Raw genomic sequence first — 20,472 nt, 5'->3', positions numbered from 1 at the left:
GGTCCCTATCGAGCTCTGTTTGGTGACTGGCACAGGCGGTCCATTTTTTCTGGACTGCAGTGACAGCAGGCACATCAATGTGCTCTGCTCACACTGCTCACTTCTCACTAGTGGAGACGTCATGCCAGGTGTGCATTGTAGGAGAAGGGAAATCCTTTAAAAAGAGTGATTTTCTCTCTGGATTTCCCTTCTGTTTTTGAAACTCAGGAGCAGCAACATTGTCTTGGTGTCACCAGGGCTTTAAGTGGAAGCTTTTTCAATATTATATACAACAAGCCATAGTTGCTGCTTATTTGTCTTATGCAACTGACAACCATTGACAAAGCCAATAGTCCTGCCTTGTAGGTATGATGTTACTTGTTGTATCATATATCTGGTTGCAATGACAGAAACAGCAAAATACTAGTCGGGCGGCACACTATGCTAAGCACAGATTTTTAGCTTATGTGTTTTTATGCCAGAGCCTTAATTACATTGACCATGCCCCTTTGAGAGACCCCCCCAGTTTTTTCATTCCACGTAAAGCCCTGGGGATATCCCAGCATGACTATTGTTAGCAATTCAGTTGGTGTATCAAGGAACTTGGTTCAGGGTAAAAATAGGGAGTAAACTATTATAAGGGTAGCGGGGGTACAATTGTTGTCTCACATCCACAACAAGTAATATAGAGTAAGTATTAATGTAATATCACTGCTTATTCATGATATCACACTTCGCTCCCTGTGGTGTCAGCTAAGACGGCTGACAAATCAACCATCAATCTTAATTAATGGAAGCATGTCACTTTCTTTGTAAATGATGTTCATGGCAAAGTCATTTTATTCTTTTTCCAGCAGCCAACAAACAGAATATTGTAACATTAAAAATAGCTGTTGATGCATTCTTATAGTTACATCTGAACAGCCAACATGTGTTTTGTCCATGTTTGGGACAGTTTCAAAGTTATAGGTATTTAAAAATAGATTATTATAGAATGATAACTAGGGTGTTCAGTTCTGTCCATACTCTGGTGAAAAAGGTGTATCATAAGTAGAAGTAAATTATAACATGATTTTAAGAGTCTATTAGTATATGAGAAAACTTTGAAAGTGCATTCAGACTAAATAACTAGCAACAAATTGTTAGAAGAGGTGGAACTGCCAATGAATCCAATTTAACAAGTTCATAACACTATTTCTTTAGTAATGGGTGTTATTTCTCTGAGTGGGTGATCAAATATACACTTGAACAAATATTAACAAATATTAATTTGAAAGTTCTAACCAGTGAGAGAAGGGAATAAGCTTTTTTTTGTTAAATCCTATTGTGCAATGGCCAATTGCAGGATATGAGCGGCTAATGCAGGAACTTTAAAAGCCTTGTTTAAGAACATCCTTATGCAACAGGCTGGGCAGCACCTAATCTCTAAGCAGAATTTTCATCAGTGGCATAAGGCTCTTGATCTACAGAGAGCTCAGGAAAATGGAATGTCTTACACTGCATGTGATGCATTAGAAGCAACACAAATGAAGGTTATATCACTTGAGTAAGACTATACAGGGTGATCAATGAAGAAACAGTAAGTTATTGTATTGCCAGTCATGCTCACCACAGTACTAATACTATATCCTGGGTGACTATGGACAGTATCATTAAGTTAAGATTTATACTTTGACAATAAGGTCACAGAATGATACGTGGAAATCAATGACTCCCTGTGAGATACTAGTATACTATGCTACGCTGTATGTGAGAGTATGTTGCATATTGTATATGAGTATCACACAGTATTTAGGGAAAGATAGCATATCCATGTATTTATTGTACCTTTTTATAAAATGCAACTCAACTGGGAGTTTGTTGGCTCTGTATATCAGAACAACATGGGGGTGATTGGCAACATTAGCAACATCTTACAAGAACTGTCACGTACACAGAGTAGATGTAAAGGGCTGTGTAGTAATGAATAAGAAATTGAACAGTAGATTCTGCAGACAGAACGAAGGAATAGACATCAGAGGATGAAATGTGTTAGATGATGGCTGTGACAGACAATGGTGACTGGTTAAGAGAAAAACTGAGGGAGCGAGGCATGAGGTTAGAACACATTAGAGGCTCCTTGAGAGAGAGAAGTAGGGAAAGAGCAGGGAAGAGTGAGGAGGTTAAGACAGAGAACAAAAGAAGGGGAGCAACGAGGTGGGGCCTCAGTAATGAGGGCGAAATCTGGAGACGGGATGAGGTAGTTGGATGAGAAATTAAGAGAGCAGAGGAAACTATATCGAGGGCAATGGGCAAAGTTATATATGTTGAAGTAGATGCGGAGTCTTGTGGAAGTATGGGGAAAGGCAGAGGTGGTAGGACAGAAAAAGGAAGTTGGACTATTATGTTTACTAGTCCGGTAACTTTCAAAGAGGTGAATATTTAGTTTGTCGGAACTAGAGGATAACTATTGGGCATCCAAGATGCAGTAGAGTGTTCCATATGGATGAGGCTGCGCCAGAGAAAGATGATGTAGAGGCTTTGAAGGATCTGAAGTTCTTGATTTCCAGCCTACGCTTCTTCCTGCTTCTAAGATTCTTTTGCGTCATCACAGATCTTGAGAGACGCTGAGAGGTATTCTGAGTTTTAGTTTTGTATGATTTTTAAAAGTAATGCAAAAAAACCTTGAGTTTTATTCTGTCCCTGAGGCGTTTGTTGGGATACGAGCAGCGGCAGAGACAGCGCCGTGACGGCAACGGCATAGCCCCATACCTGCCCACCAGTACGCCGAGCTCCGTGAGGGGAACGGCCAGCGGAAACTTCATTTCCCAGGTGCCCCAGTGGCAGAGGCGCACCTGGGACGTCATAGGCAGCACCCGGAGGCGCAAACAAAGAGCGGAGCGCCGAGCGCTCTGTGGGGGCGTTTGTTGGGATACGAGCAGCAGGCAGAGACAGCGCTGTGACGACAACGGCATAGCCCCGTACCTGCCCACCACTCCTGCACCAGTCCGCCGAGCACCGTGAGGGGAACGGCCAGCGGAAACTTCATTTCCCAGGTGCCCCAGTGGCAGAGGCGCACCTGGGACGTCATAGGCAGCACCCGGAGGCGCAAACAAAGAGCGGAACGCCTCCCGTCCCGCGGGACTCGCGAGGGCGACGCCGGGCTGAGCCCGGGCAGAGGGAAGACCATCTGCGGCCATCAGAGGCCAGAGGAGGTCGGGTCGGGACACCCTTCTTGGTTGGTCTCTAGGGACTATTGACATGAACTAAGGTATGCTCAATCAGAGACCAAACACCTAGAGTCTAACAACGAATGTCCTTGTTTATTTTTATTTTTATTTTCTTTTTTCCCAGTAGCCTCTTAGTCTACCTGGATATCCATTGGCCCTTTACTAGGTGTGTGTAGTTGGGTCATTTGCTTGTTGCACCATGACCTCTAAAGGGTCAGCCAAACAATCCGCCTCTCAAGGAGGGTCACTTAAGGGGACACTGGACTTATACAGAACTAGGGTAACATCGGCTTTTGAGTCAATAGAACATAGCCTTCCTAAAGACACCATATGTTGCGAACGATCCCCTCCGATCTCAACCGACTCGCCAAATTCTTTATTACAGAGGGAATTCAATGCTATTTGCAACACCAGGTATATTCCCATTGAACAGGGAATTGAACTAATCGGTTCCACAACATGCCCTATGGGTATTGGAAGCCCTCAGACCACTCAGGGGATAGCACATCCCCAGGTCCCTACCCAGAGCACAAAACGTAAAGGTATAAAACACAAGGGGAAACCAGCGAAATACCGAAAAATAAACTTAAGCCCCTCTTTGGTTACTGCCACCACCACCCCCGAGACACCCAAAGCATGTCAAATATAGGACACCCCTATATCCCTTTTACCATCTATTCTGTTGGCCCACTTCGAAGAACTGGTAAAAACCCCATTATCCCCGCTTATTGAAAGGATAGAGAGAATTGGGGAAAAACTCTCAACAATAGACGCAAATACCAAGCCAACCAAGTCAAACAACCAATTTCGGAGAATAGTTGTCCCAAAAACGTCTGACACCATTGTACACAGCAAAATTGCCCAGAATAAGCCACTAGATCCCGTATTATCAGTTATTAAAAACAAGGAGGTAGCCAATGAACTGACAATGGCTCTTAGCTCTGTCCCAGAGCTGGGTGGTCGAAAGTAGGCAAATATTCTGAGGGGCTAGCTGTGAGCAATAAATGCATATATTTACCACCAGAGGCAGCACCCTACGTGTGTGTTCTCTCGGGAGTGCCTGAGCTCACTACCGGAAAAATTGAAGGTCACCAGGACCTCAAAAATAAAGTTCAGTTTTGGCTGACAAAGAATAGACCGCTTCCATCCAACATTAACGGGACAATCCTAAATGTCAGAAGGGTGGGGTGGATAGGCTCCCGTCCCAAGAACACAGCGGGAGACCTGGTCATTGTTAATTTTCAGGATAACCTGGTCGTCCCTTACCTGCGAAGCTGGGAGCCACAAAGAGGAGACGGGCCCATAACAACACTTGAACTGTGCGATTTTTACCCAAGTATTGCATATTCGCCAATCACAAGGTGGAGCGTAGAGGGATACCACCGGGGGGGCAGGAGGGGTCCTCTACCAATTAGTCACCAGCAGTAACCCACCTATAATTACCAGAACCTACCCCCTGGCCCAGATATGCTACTCTGATAGGAAAAAAGGTATCGCTCCTACCAACTCTGTACTGTCTGATTGTAAGGAAAACTGATGTACTTTTCTTTTAAATGTTATTGTTATTCTAATGTAAATGAATTTTGTATTTTGTATGCTTTTATGGTTAATAATCTTAACCGAATAAAGTTAAAAAACTGTCCCTGAGAGTTAGCCAAAGGAAGTTCTTCGAGACACAGATAATATGATTATTTGTTCTGGGTCCGGATATCATACTGGTCGCAGAATAAAGGATGGCTTTCAAAGGCACTGGAAAAGAGCTGTGGATGCAAGAGACACGACTTCTCATAATCTACCCTAAAAAGGTTGTGACAAATATTTCTTAAGTTATTAGAGCCTACAGAGAAGGAGTGGCCTTTTGTTTTAACATCTGTTCTTTGCAATCTCTTAGTCTATTTGCCAATTTTCTGTAAGCTGCATGTGCACATTTTGCTGAATCCTCAGTGCTCTAGAAAATATTATGATTGTTTTTAATATTTGACGTCATATGTAAAAAGATGCTGGAATATGCTACTACATTTTTTACAATCTATTTTGTTTTTTTATTTCTGAAATTAATACTCTCTGTAATGTGAGGTTTTTATCAATCATATAATGAAAAATATTCTCATTTTCTCAATCTCGGAAGGATAAACAGAGGTATCATTTCTGTTAGGACTCAGAGTTGCAACCCGCAGATCACACACATATCTCAGCAGTGAGTGCTCTGAAATAGAGGCCTGTTATTCCTGCCAGAAATCAACCTTTTTGCCAGTGAACTTGCACAAGATGAAGAGCCACCCAAAAGCCCCATTAGATAGTTTCAGCCTCAAACACAAATTGTGGGAGTGCTGTTAATTAAACATGGAATTTCACATTTATTCTACCCCATTATTTCTTTCTGAAGAGGGCAATATGTCACTTTTAACAATGGAATATAAGACGTACGTAAGCCTGTATCACATGAGGTATGATAAGATAATCAACCACCATAGCTCTTCAAAGGGCCCATAAAACCAGAAGCTTACCACAGGAGGGAGTGTAGAATATGAGATCTGTTGGTGTACCTCACGTGCTCCAGATGCTTTCATATGACGTCTCAGCTGCTTAATCTCCAACTCTTGCTTCAGAATTTCGATTTCATTGTTCAGGGTCTTCATTTTCTGTCTTGTGTTGGATCTAAGAAAAGTTGGCATATCAGCAGACCTCTCTTTTTCTGCAGGAAGAAGGAAACTCACTAGTGTCAAGAAGGAATTAAAAAAAGTGAAATCAGAAGCAGCCACTCTCAATACATTACAGGCATATGTTAATTTGTTGGCTTTCACTGTAGAGAGACGATATTGTGACACAAAAAGACTAATATAATCCAGTTATATTGTCCCTAAAGAGGAATTCAGAACCCAAGGTGTGAACAGCTGTCGGTGGGGGTGTCTTTGAATCATTGTAGATTAGAAATATCGTTCAAGTCCCTGCACTTCACAATACCACCAGAAACCTGTAACCTCTAGATTCCCATCAGACCGACCCCCCTTAACATCTCCAGGTTGATACAAAAGCACATTGGTTCCTTGAGCATCTGGGATATACCAAAGAGGCCCATAGGGACCATGGATCCACATGAACCATAGTATACACACCTCAAGAATGGAACCACTGTTAACATGGTTTGCTTCGGTAAGAGGAACCGCATGCAACTTCTCACTATTTAGGGTGCAGGATCATATTTTGTTTAGTTTAAAATGTTGCTCTTTGGTCTATTTTGTGTTACTGTGTTCCCTGCTAACATATTCCACACTCCAATGCAGAATATTCATTCAGCAAATACAATTCTATCGACTTGTGCCTAAAATCTTTCACCTCCGGTTTTAAAAATAATATCACCCATCTGGTGATACCTAACCTACAGGCAGCAACAAGGCCTGGAGACCCAGTGGTGCGTATGATAGAGACACGACTGGATAAACCACCCATGCCTCTACCATGTAGCCTAAACAGCGAATGTCTTAACCACACATTTCTTTACCACGCATGCCTTTATCACGTAATTTCGTGGTGAATAGTATTTTCCATGTATATAAGTGATAACTAGCAGCTAGACTAGACTAGAGCCTGTACTACAGATAATTATTTGACAGCTTTTATTTGTCAAATAATTATCCGTAGTACAGGCTCTGAAGACGATGGATATTAATTATTAGATCCATTGAAACATACGTCGGCCAAGAGTGTTTGAAACCCCAGACTTCAGCACAACACAAGAGGGAGGAAACCACCACCTCTTGATCTGTTCATCTGTGCATGGAGTGTGGTTCTGGGTGTTTGTCTGATTGATGATGAGAGTGTGTGGTATGACTGTAGAATATTTTTGAATGGGCTATGTTTGAAGGGGATCGTATTTGTTGCATGTGACTCACTCATTGTAAGCATTAACAAACAGATGTAAATAATAATTCACAATAGGATGAGATGATAAGATGTAATGTTTCTGATTACACCAATTGAGAACTGTACAATTATGAAAAAACGTATTTGAAAATATTTATATAAACAATGTAATGTTGAGAAAGATAAATATATTTCTGCAACAAATATATACAAATAAAGTAAAAAAAGGAAAAAATATTTAAAGAAATCATTGTGTTGAGAGAATTTTTGATTGCTGCCCTAAACTCTTCCAGTCTTAGTGAGAGTTTATTAGTAAAGTAATAAAAGTCGGGTGGGAGTTTGTCCTGTGTGACTATATTCAGTTTTGTTTTCCCCTTGCTCCCAGACCTATTTTACATGAGGGGGTGCCTTTTTTATATTCAAACATATTCTATGCATCATTTATGTGGACGATCTGACTCTTCTTGAATATATGGCTATTGGCCTTCCAAGGAAACTATATGCATTATTAATACCTTGCAAAAAAAAAAACGTTGTGAAAATAGATTTAGATAGAGCAAGAATTATGAGTTTTGGAAAAAATAACAGACTTTAAATGGGCAAGCAATGTAAAGTAAACTGAGGTGGTAAGTTTGTATACTTAAGCATAATGGGGCATATTACCAAGGGCAAGTATCGCTGCTTTTTCGGCGAATTGTGCCGAGAAAGCAGCGATACTGCTAGAGCCTTATTAACAAGGGCATTTTAAAGCCTGGCGCAAGCCCACTTTGCATGTCGGCGATTAACATCGCTAATGACATGCAAAGTGGGCGTTCCCAAGTCCAACCACATGTAAAATGTGGTTGGAGGTGGGAACACCCTATTACCTAGGCAGGCGTTGGGAGAGGGAGAACTGCGATAAACTCGTTTATCGCAGGTCTCCCAACGCCTGCTCTGACCAGGTGTTAGGGCATTGATAACATGGGGGAGTGGATCATAACGCTGAATCCACCCCCCATATTATCAAGGCACACATTAGCGCATGAAAACAACGTTTGTTTTCATGCGCTAAAGTGCCATATCGCCGACTATCGCCGGATTTCAAAGCGCCTATTTGATGCGCATTGATAATTGCGCGCTAAAACGGCGATGAAATCCGGCGATAGCCGGCGATATGGGGATGTGCGTTTACTAACGCACTTCTTGGTAATATGCCCCTATGTTTTATAAAAACTCGATATGAGCTCACCATATGAAGACAGTGAACGCAAGACTCATGGATCCTTGTTAAAATTCACTCATATTTATGGCAGCGAGGTTCTCACTTGCTCCCCTCATAAAAGTTTATAAATATAAAATCCTGCCGTTAGCCCAGTATGGGTAGTCAAGTGACGGGGATTGATCCAGTAAGGGAACAAGAGGCTGGAATCAGTAATACTTAACAAGGAACAGATGCCTGTTGTACCATAGATTCTACCAACTATTTACAGCTACTGAATATTTTCTTTATCTGCACGAGAGATTTCTTCACTTATTTCATTTACAACATTTGAATTGACAGTACCACATTTTAGAGCCCATCTCTTTATAAACACCAAAACTCACCGTGTGCATTTGACAGTGTCATTATTTTACTTGTCTTTCACTCTTGTTTTTATTTTGTCAGAGGTGACAAAGTTATACAATCTTAGTGATAGGTTTTCTTTACACAAAATACAAAACAACGTACAAAATAAATCTGTATACAGTATTACGAAAGCAAAGCATATAAAACATTAACTTCTATTATCTTATTCATAATCAATTGTGCAGTCCTACTGCGATCGTGTGGTATGGGGCCTCTAGGAATGCTAAGTCCTCTATACAAACCGATTTAAAGGTCATTAGTGAAGCGGTCAGGAAAGGCCTGTGAAGAAAAATCTAAAATGTACAAGCTGTCTAAATACAGCCTATATGCCAGTCATTCTGGCGTTTTCAGCTCTTCAACGTGGGGGATCCCTTGGCCTCTGTGTGGGGGGTGCCAACGCGTTTTGACCTTCGTGTGGGGGACTGAGAGCATTTTCAGAAGGTTTTCCTCAGGGCTGGGTGTTTATGTGTAGGACTCTGTGAATAGCTACTCAAGAATCCCCCTGTTATATTTACAATTATTACTTTAGGGGACAATTATATTTTTTATTAAATGCCTAATGTAAGAGATCCAAATCCCAAACTGTATACAATTACTCCAAATGTGGCTTTGTTGTAATCTGATCTTCTCAAGACCTGAACGGTATAAAACCATTCGTGACAACAATGGTGTGTGCAAATAATTTTTTTTATTCTCCTCTTTTTATACTCGCCTGTACAAAGATTTTTAAACCATTTTTTGTATAGTATCAGATTCAGTCAAGATATGAGGCAATCACACTTCTGGATTACATGCACTTTTTCGATGTTGCGTTAGGAATCACACGATTTTTAATTCTTATCAAACTTTGATTGGAATTTGTAATCTTTTTTAATTATATGTAGATGTTTCATATTCGTTTAATCATAATGTATTTATGTATTTGTTATAGACAAAATCTCAATAAACTTACTTTCTAAAATCTCTGAAACTTACTTTCCATGATACATCAATGTACTGTGTTTGGACATCATAATACGCTCTTTTCAGCCCAAAACAACTAAACCCACTTGCCAGAAAATAATTTGGGATCTGGCCCTTGGAGCACAATTAATTTTTTTATTTTTGACTGTTGGACTTGGCCCTTCTGGCAGGTTCACCGCTGAACTTTTTGCCTTTTAATGTTACATAATTATAGTGATTTCTGGTCTTGTCGCACTTTGACACTGTGTCCCAGTGTAAAGTGCGTGCGCTCTCTGAGGGCGTGTGTGAGATAGGCCTGCCCTCCCATAGGAATGCATGGGGGATATGTGTGTCCATGGTAGTTCCTGATATGTGGTGAGTGCAGGGTCGAGTTTTTGGTATGTGCGGACTTGTGTGATTAAATGCTGTGCGATGATGTGCGTGGATTTATTGTGTCTAGTGTGGAAGTGCCACTTCTAGAAGTTGACATGTCTGTGCAGTAAATGTGAATTGACTGTCTGGCTTATGATTGGCTGGAGCTGGCTGGTGTGCCTGGCTCCAGGAGTCAGGATTGGGTCTGCCCCGGAGGTTAATGGAGAGATCTGCATGTTGATGGGAGGGAGGAGTGCAACTAGAACCTGAATAGGGTTGGCCCTTCCCTCCACAATGCTGGCTCCACCCCCTGTGGTGTGTCTGATGTCCCTGGCCTGTCCTGTGAATAGGTAGAGGGGCTGAGCAAAATAAAGTGCTCAGGAACCAGTTGCATCTGGTTCGCCATTTGCCTGCACCTTTGGAAACAAAGGAAATGTGTGTATAAAAAAAGGCTGTGACGTCATGTAAAATGTTCTTGTTTGCGGACTTGAAACTACCAGGGGCGTGCTGCTGGGGCCCAGGGGAAGGCTTGCCTCCCTGGGCCCTGCCCAGCCCCTGGATTGCTGGAGGACTTCTTTCTGGCGCCCCTTCTGCCTGGCCTGAGTATGGCTGGGAGTCTTTCTCCTTGTTTCTAACAACAAAAAATAGCGGTGGGTCACAAAAAACAGACTAACTAAGCAACTGACAACATGTACTCCTCGACAGTATTCATTGACATGACTCTACTAAAATCAACAGGGTACTTCATTCGTGTGAGAAGAAAAATACCCATCAGTAGTCGACCTGTACCGCCCTTTTCATTATATGGGTTCCTTCATGCCACGAAGGTAAGATGTTTTCACCAAAACTTAAACTGTTAGGCTAGAAAGGAGTCCAGTGACATATACAGAATTTCTGTAGGCGGTAGGAGACAACTGTTAAGCAGTGCAAAAATAATGAGTGAAAAGGTGAAAGAGTGCTATTTAAGACTAAAATTAGATAGACAGGAGGCGAAAATTTTAATCAAGACCTCTCTGCTTCTAAATCAATAAAAAAGTAGTGCGATTCTAGTAGTTTTAATTAATAGCTACTATTGAATTCTAGACTGGTCAACATGTTTCTGCAGATTTTCAAGAATCCCAGTGGTATCCACTGCTTTCTTCAGGACCGGTAACGCTACTGCTTAAAAAGAGTGAGAATGTGTAAAACTTATAATGAAAATGTATCACCTGGGTATTGTGAATAAAACGCCATTCTCCCAGCTGGTTGTTCCACATTCCAGATGAACAGGACACACATAAACAGTTGCAAAGAAAGACAAACATACAGTTAGCACACACTTGATGTTCAATACATCACATTATTTGATACATCAAGTGTATATCAGGTAAAAATAGTCCATTAGTTTCACCTGTATTCTGTCAATAGCAATTTAACAGAAATACCTTGTTATGGTATATAAACTCTCACTTACCAATTTTAGCGGGAGAGCAAAGCCCCACCTCACCTGGCTACGGCGCAGGTAGTTGAAGCACCGCTCTAGTGGGGAAAATGTAGGAAAGATTCACAAAAATATGTCGGACAAACCTGACTTCACGACAAACATTCTCGCCAGCTGAGTGTGCACTAAGGTTGACATATTAAGGCCGTTTTTAAGAGGTCTGTTCAGGTAACAGCATTGTATCGTATATTGGAATCCAACAGACCCTTCATTTTATGAACCAGATGGATTAATGGAGTCCCATGTATTCCGACTCGCATTTTAGCGGTCAATTTCAAAGCTGCCAATTTTCATAGGGCGAGTCCTTGTTTGTTTAATAAGGACGGCATGTTTTTAATGTTATTAAGGCACTCTGTTTGTTGTGCACATCAAACTATTGACAGCGGGTCAAAGCGTGTTTGCGACCCCGCGCTAGGTCAAGATTTAAATGCACAGAGTCAAAGTAGCCAAAAGAATAAGCATACAAGCGGATAGTTAAACAAACGGTGGCCTCTCCTACCTCACCGTTGGTACTCCGGGCGTCCCTCTGGGCCGTTGGGGAGGTACCGAGGCGATGAAAGTCTGCTGTATTTACTTCCCGACTCTGCCAGGCGTCGTGACGTCAGGTGCACCCTACCGTGTCATGTGCATCTAGGCTTCATGGGAAATGTAGTTGGAAATATGATTCTGATCACTACACTGCGATGTTGTACCCCAGAAATGATGGTGAACGCGCTATAACAATATAACGCATTTCGTAGCTAAATTATCGTGTTTATAAATTTTGAAATAAAGTGTAGTTGAGGAAAAATTGTGGGTTCTGATGTTACACATTGACAGGAAAGCAGCTAGATATGTTAAGTGTCATGATTGGTCCTTGGTGAGTATGCCAAGTTTGTGCATAAAGCCATGAGATATTACTGTAATATAGAACCACATTCAATATCTAGTCCTCCCTATGCTGAAATAGTATGGAATATATCCTTACATATTGGATGTTATGTTCTTGGTCATGTCATGATCAACCTCGTGGCATACAGTATTATTATTATGCCTACGGGTGGACCATGTCATGATCTAATTAGAACTCAACTCTAGATGTACAAGACTTCCACATTCTGAGAATTGGGAAGTGGGTGTTCCAAGAGACATCCACGGAATATCATCTTTTAAACCTTCCTTATCGGAATTGAGTTTATACACCCACTTCTGCTCCTTCTTAAACAAAAACTTATTTACATATGTCACTTGGCTAGGGATCAAGGGTTGTTCTATGATGGTCCATTTGAAACCACTCGGAACATGTCCTACCTCGAGAAAATGATTAGTCAATTTGGTTGATTATTTACGACATCTGATAGTGCTCTTATGTTCTGGGATGTGTGTTTTTACTTTTCTCGTGGTCATGCCCACATCTCTTAGATCGCAAGGCCAGGTTATTAAATAAATAACATTCTGGCTGTTACAATTCGTGAACCGCCTCTGCTCCCAGGGACGGTTACTGCCTATGTCGATAGTCGTAGTCTTAGTGGTTTGAGGACAAGCCACACAATTGCCACAGGGATGGTGGCCCGTGACGGCTGGCATGTCCCGGAGTGTGCCCACTGCCCTGGGAATGTCTGACTTTGGTCTTGTGTGAACCAATTGATCTTTTAGATTTTGACCTCTTTTAAATGCAAAGAGTGGAGGTGGCAAGATGTCTGTGCCCGTATTTAACATACCCCAATATTTTCTGATAATCTTTTGGATATTATTCGATTGAGTGCCAAAAGTGTTCACACATGTAATACGCTATTGTTTAGTTTTTGGCATTGAGGGTTCCAACAGGCTTTCTCGGTTGTTATTAAAAGCTCTTTTCTTGGACCTTCGTATTAGATGTTTTTGATATTTCTTTTCCATTAGGTTTGTCTCAAGGATTTTGGAGTGTTCATGGAAACTCTCTTTGGTAGAGCAGTTCCTCTGTATTCTTAGAAACTGCCCATAAGGCAAATTATCTCGTAGAGCTTTTGGATGACAGCTTTCATAGCTCAACAGAATTTTTTTTGCCATTGGTTTGCGATAAAGTTCTGATTGCAAGCCAGTAGCGGTGGCTATTATTTTGAGATCCAAGAAAGCAAGATGGTGTTTGCTGTATTCTACAGTAAAACGTAGAAAGTTATTTCTACTATTCAACCAGGAGTGAAAGGTAAATAGTTCATCAATTGACCCTCGCCATATGACTAGAACGTCGTCAATGTAACGTTTCCATAGACGTAAAGAGTTGAAGAAAGGATTGGTATGGGTGAGAATAAAATCTTGTTCGAATTTGTGAACATACAAATTCACGAGGCTCGGGGCAAAAACACTGCCCATACTGGTCCCTGAGACCTGTAAAAAAATTGAGTCCTCGAACTGAAAGTAGTTTTCTGTCATCGCCAGGTTGGCCAAGGTCATGATGAGAGAGACCGGCGTGATGGAATCTAGATCAGGTGCCAGTAGTAAGGTCTCTATCACTTCGAGAGTCTCTATCTGAGGGATGGACGTATAGAGAGACTCCACATCGAAGGATACTAGTAGGTCAAGATCCATATCGAACTCTAAATCTGGTAAAATTCTCAAAACGTCCTTGGTGTCCTGTAGGAACGTTGGCATTTCCCGGACCAAGGGTCTTAAAGAATGGTCAACAAAGGTGGATAGAGGCTCCAGCAATGACTCTATGCCTGATATTGTGGGGCGGCCTGGAGGTGGTTTCTGTGCTTTGTGTATTTTGGGGAGTACATAAAAGTACAGCATCACAGGATGTGTGGTTCGTAAATAGAGTGCTTCTTTAGCTGTCACCCATCCCTCTGATAATGCTTCTTCTACAATATGGGCGATGGTAACCGATAGTCTCTCTGTTGGATCTACAGTTAATTTCCGATAGGACTTGACATCGTTGAGTTGCCGGAGGCATTCTTCGCGGTATGTGGAGGTGTCAAGTAATACTATTGCTCCACCTTTGTCGGCAGGTTTGATCACCACCGAGTCATCCTTGGTTAGATTTCTTAAGGCATCTTGTTCCTTCTTTGGAAAATTGATAAAGGGTTTGTGCTTCTGTTGAAACAAACCTTTTATATCACTATCCACTGCTTCTTCAAAGGCTAAGACCTTTGCTGGAAGACCTGTCGTTGGTGGATATAAGTAGATGGTCTCTTCAAACCTGTATTTTTATCCTCAATGGTTAAATCCGCTGTTTCTTCATTCTTTTTTGCAAAGAGAAAATGTAGGCGGATCTTCCTAAAGAACTTGCTCATCTCAATATGAGTGAGTAAGGGGTCACTGGTATTTGTGGTCACAAACCCTAACCCTCTATTCAACACTTTCATTTCAATATCCAAAAGTGTGCGTGAACTTAAATTAATCACGAGGCTGTCCCTGATGTTGTCGCCCTCGCTTGTTCCTGGGGAATTTTCTTCCCGTTCCTCAAGTCCATGGTTTGTGGGGGGAGGTGCCATTGTACCTGACCTTGTTGTTGTGTCTGCCTCCTCCCTCTCTGTCTCCCTCTGCCATACCCTAAAAAAGGCTGTGAATTGAAGTCAGGGTAGAACTGTTGAGGACCAAATGGAACCATCGGTTGGGGAAAAGGCACTCCTTGTGGCCACGGATTAGGTTGCCACTACGAAGGAAACTGTGGTTGGTTGTAATTCTGATTAGATCCTCTCCAGGTCCTACGGTTCCCTCTACCATGGTTTTTGTTGGTACTACTCCCCGAGTTTGATGAATCTGAATCACTTGACCCATCTCCTGAACTGGAGGTCCCGTAGGTAGATCCTCCCTTTCGTCCTTTCGTATTATAAGCAACAGGGACACGCACACAAGGCCCTCCACGACCTGGGACCCAGGTACCTCAACAACCGCCTGACCTTCTACACTCCCACCCGCCAGCTACTCTCCGCCAGCCACGCCCTCGCCGCAGTTCCACGCATCCGCAGAGCCACCACCGGAGGAAGATCCTTCTCCTACCTGGCGGCCAAGACATGGAACTCCCTCCCCATCCACCTCTGGCTGACCCAGGACCACCTCTCCTTCAGGAAGCAACTCAAGACCTGGCTCTTCGAACAGTAGCAGACCCCCCCCCCGCCCCCCAGCGCCTTGAGACCCTTCCGGGTGAGTAGCGCGCTATACAAATGCTATTATTGATTGATTGATTGAGTCACTGGTATATGGATAAACTCGTTCTGTTTCAAACTTAGCTAAATCTTTCTTGAATTTCTCAAGTTTATTGAACAAAATCGAATCCTTAAATTCTTTATTAGTTTTATTGTTCTCATCTTGGCTCTTAGTGAAAGCTTTACCTGAGAGCGTGGTTCTAATCTGTCCCTCAAGGATCTGAATCCCGACCATGATCTTATCGGCCGCTTTCTTTGCTATTTTTATTATTAACACGAGCCAATCGCGGGTGCATTTCCACCCGATCAGAGACCAGTGTTTCAAAAAATCTTTATCATCAAGAAAAAGTCTTGGTACATTGGTCACAATCAACCCACTTGGAGCACAGTTGCCACGTAGGTATTCCGCCATCGCCATACCGTGGACACAGATACGTGACTGGCTTTTTTTCAAATTCAGGATTTTAGCCCAACCCTCATCACTATTAACCTCAGGAGTCGGTATACTATCAAGAATACTTGGGTTCTCTTCTAGAATGGATTGAATTTCGGCTTCATCAAAACCAAACCAAGGTTCGTGGCCATGATTATGTTTGGAATGTCAACACTAGGCTCAAACACTCAAGGGCTATCTAAAAAATCTATCGTATAGTCAAGGAAGCATAGGGAGGACTAGATATTGAATGTGGTTCTATATTACAGTAATATCTCATGGCTTTATGCACAAACTTGGCATACTCACCAAGGACCAATCATGACACTTAACATACCTAGCTGCTTTTCTGTCAATGTGTAACATCAGAACTCACAATTTTTCCTCAACTACACTTTATGTCAACATTTATAAACACGATAATTTAGCTACGAAATGCGTTATCTTGTTATATCGCGTTCACCATCATTTCTGGGGTACAACATCGCAGTGTAGCGATCAGAATCATATTTCCAACTACATTTCCCATGAAGCCTAGGTGCACGTGACACGGAAGGGTGCGCCTGACGTCACGACGCCTGGCTGAGTCGGGAAGTAAATACAGCAGACTTTCATCGCCTCAGTACCTCCCCAACGGCCCAGAGGGACGCCCGGAGTACTGACGGTGAGGTAGGAGAGGCCACCGTTTGTTTAACTATCCGCTTGTATGCTTATTCTTTTGGTTACTTTGACTCTGTGCTTTTAAATCTTGACCTAGCGCGGGGGCGCAAACACGCTTTGACCCGCTGTCAATAGTTTGATGTGAACAACAAACAGAGTGCCTTAATAACATTAAAAACATGCCGTCCTTATTAAACAAACAAGGACTCGCCCTATGAAAATCGGCAGCTTTGAAATTGACCGCTAAAATGCGAGTCGGAATACATGGGACTCCATTAATCCATCTGGTTCATAAAATGAAGAATGCAATTCTGGGCACTGACAGAATGGTTGGGAACCACCGTCAAACCTTTAGTCCATATGGGTTGGGATATTGACTTACCAATCCAGCCTCTTCAGATTCTTTCTCCCATTTTCCTGTTCTAGCATCTAATTGTTGCGATCCAGTGGGACTAAGCACTGCAGCAGGGGCTAATGTGGGAGCCCCTTTAGTTCTGGTTTGGATGAATAAAGTAATGAAGTATCTCTGATCAGAGGCACAGGTATCCACGATCCACTAACCCCTGTTTTGAAAATAGTAAGCTGGAATATTGCGGGATTGAGCCGCAACCTTGATCTCCCCGACTGGAACTCTTTCATGGAAGCCTTTTCAATCTGTGCATTCCAAGAAACGTGGTCACTAACCCCGCAGCATAGAGTAGGTTCTACTTCTTACTTTGTACCTGCAACTATCTCTGAATCAGGTAGAGGCCGGCCATCGGGTGGGCTACTGATCTGGGTAGATATTGCGTTGGGTCTCCAAATTAAGGTGCATTGTCCGAAATCCCCCGATCTACAGAGGCTTTCGCTTAAGAGTCCAGGGAGTGGCATTAGCCTAGAACTCTTCAATATCTATACCAGAGGGGACTCAGGTAGTGCCATATCCCCCACACTGCTTGTCCTAGAGTCAGAGCTAAGGGACTGCCCTGCCAACTCTCTCATTCTTTTAATGGGGGACTTTAACTGCACTTATGAGCCTTTGTCACATGAGGATATTTTAGACCTCCGTGAGGAAGACTCTAGGAAAGGTATTCCCTCCCTCAATCTACCCCCCGTAAAAAGGTGGACACCAAGAGTTGTACAACTAAACGCCCTGACACTTGAATTTGGGCTGGGAGCCAGCAACGGGAGAACAACCTCAGATCCCAGATACTTTCAACAGGGTGGGATCCACCTCAAGAATTGACTATATACTTCTTAGCCTAAACTTATGGGCCCATCTTGTTGACATGAAGGTTGCTGCAACAACTGACAGCGACCATAATCCCCTGTGCCTGTCCCTTACCCCCGTATGGAAACCTAGGGGATGCCCTGCGAGAGTGTCCACTCAATCAGCTGTGAGGGAAACCAATGAGGTAATCCCTGCTAACTGCCTGAGGCGCCTGAAGTGGGATAGGGTAGCCCTTGATCCCCTTAAGATTATTAACATTGGGGAGATTATGTCGAATGCCATGTCAGAGCTTGGACAAGGCACACTAAACCCAGGGGATATTTCAACCCTATTCTGCAAAACCACTAGTTTAATAGGGGATTTGTTTATTGTGACAAGGAAAGCGAGACAGGCGAATGGGCAATCCCGTGCAGCAAACAAAGAGGGCTGGTATACACCGGCCTGTCGGGCGGCCAAAAAAGCTGTCATTACTGCGGTTAAACTGGGGGAAGGGGCCACCATAACCTCGAAGCGGAAACTGTATAAAGCAGCGTTAATTAAGGCGCGCAGGGATTGAGAGGATGCTTTCTGGGCCAAGTTAAAAATAGCTAGTGGGGAAAAGAATGCCAGAGGCTTTGGGACCCTCATAAGGGAGAAATCGAGACCCACTGATTCCCTTATTACCTGTAACATTTCTGAAGAAGCCTGGTTTAGCCACTTCTCCAAGTTCTATAATGTCGGGGAAGGGTTTGAACCAGACTCTGCAGGTAATGGCTCCTACCCTGATACAACCCCATGTGGCGAGACCGCTTTCACACCTAAGGAAGTAGAAAGGGCTGTGACCAGTTTAGTCCCTCTCAAAGCTGCAGGTCCTGATGGCATACCGAGGGATTTACTCCGGAAGAATCCTGTTGAATGGGGAATCCTAATCGCATCCCTGCTTAATGCTTCTGCTGAAGGTGCCCCCCTACCTGATTCCTGGATGGGCGCCGAGGTTGTCCCGATTTATAAAAAAGGCAGTCGAGAAGACCCTGCGAACTACCGGCCTATTAGTCTTATCGATTGCTCTCAAAAAGTGGCTGGAAAAGCCGTATTGGGCCGTCTCCTGGACTGGATTGACGACAATAATATTTTGTCTGTCCTCCAAGCCGGGTTTAGGGCAGGTACAGGAACAATCGAACAGTCACTGCGCCTATTGATGTTGTATTGGAAGGTGGTAGTGCTAGGGAAGGGAAGCTTGTACCTAGCCTTCATTGATCTGCGCACTGCGTTCGATTTCGTTCCACGCCAACAACTCTGGAGGGTATTACAAGAGTTGGGTATGCCTCACTACCTTCTGTCCCTTACAGTCAGGCTCCATACGTCCAATTTTGCCCAGGTGCGTTGGGGGACACAGGGCCAGAAGACTGGGCGTATTGAGGTCGGCAGAGGAGTCCGCCAGGGTTGCGTACTTGCTCCCACTCTTTTCTCCCTTTACGTAAACGGGGTAGTTGACCATCTGCTGTCAGCTCCTGCTGACGCTCCCCGTTTAGCTGGGCAGCTTGTACCCACTCTTTTATTCGCGGACGACACTCTGCTGATCTCAAAGTCACCCGTTGGTCTTCAGTGCTTGTTGTCCAGCTTTGAGCTTTTCTGTAACTCGAGGGGGCTCAAAATAAACACTGATAAGACCAAATATCTCATCTTAAATCCCCCCAAAAAACTGGGTGCCCCACCATTGCTGGATAACGTCCCTCTGGAACGTACTAGGGAGTTCGACTATTTGGGGATTCGTCTGGTTGACTCCATGAAGTGGGATAGCCATTTAAACAAAATGCTCCTTAACCATAAGAGAATCGCTGGAACATTGCTGAAAGAGCAGAGGGCATCTTCAATGAAGCCAATAGGTACGGTTCTTGAGATTTATGCAGCAAGAGGAGTTTGCTCGGCGCTTTATGGTGCTGAGCTCTGGGGAGCATTGAATATGAGTCAGCTCACCCTGTCGGAAAACAACTTCTTCAGAAATCTCATGAGCCTCCTCATTTAATTCCTCTTACTATTCTCGTTTTTACTATTCATGTTTGTGATCTTATACATGTCAGAAATCTAGTCTAACCGATTCACCACCGAGTGGACTTAGACAATTAAACTACGTCTGACTTACTAGATCTTAACTTAGATTTATACTCCTGCTGTGGAGTCTTTTCTAGCAAAGGCGGCGCAAACGGCGCAAAGTCTGTATTGTCCTTAATTTTTAATGTTCCAGATATTCCAAGATATTTTTCTCAATGCTGCGCGTCCCCTTGCGTCCTTCCACTTTCACTCCGGTCCTCGTGGTTAGTAACGCCAACTTCGGTGTCTTCCAACGTGGCTCAAGGGGGCTTGATCGATCAAAGTTCCGGACACTATGGCGTGTTCCTTGACCTGGGTGTTGTCAGGGAAGGCGGCAACAACCTGTGAACAACAAGAAAGTAGTGCAGACATCAAGGAAGCCAGGTAATCTGTCAGCATGTTACTGTCAACATCAGTTATTTTCTTTTAGCAAGTTTTTGTTTTGATTGTCTGATTAAGTCTTTCTACAAGGCCTGCTGCTTCGGGGTGTCTTACACAATGGAACTTCCAAGTATATCGTAACAGAAGAGACACTTGTTTC

General features: G+C 43.1%; 1 protein-coding gene across 2 annotated transcripts in view; it reads right to left on the bottom strand.

Annotated features, from left to right (window-relative positions):
- Window positions 1-20,472, bottom strand: part of LOC144818693 (coiled-coil domain-containing protein 17-like) — an 874,964-nt gene that overhangs the window by 188,224 nt on the left and 666,268 nt on the right. For both annotated transcript variants that reach the window (XM_078676346.1, XM_078676347.1), the window contains one exon: window positions 5,696-5,883. In XM_078676346.1, coding sequence (XP_078532472.1) covers window positions 5,696-5,883 — 188 coding nt within the window. The remainder of the gene's footprint in view (window positions 1-5,695; window positions 5,884-20,472) is intronic.

The sequence above is a fragment of the Lissotriton helveticus genome, chromosome 2_1, assembly GCF_964261635.1.
Source record: "Lissotriton helveticus chromosome 2_1, aLisHel1.1, whole genome shotgun sequence".
Lineage (NCBI taxonomy): Eukaryota > Metazoa > Chordata > Amphibia > Caudata > Salamandridae > Lissotriton > Lissotriton helveticus.
This window is presented reverse-complemented; position numbering and strand designations above follow the sequence as displayed.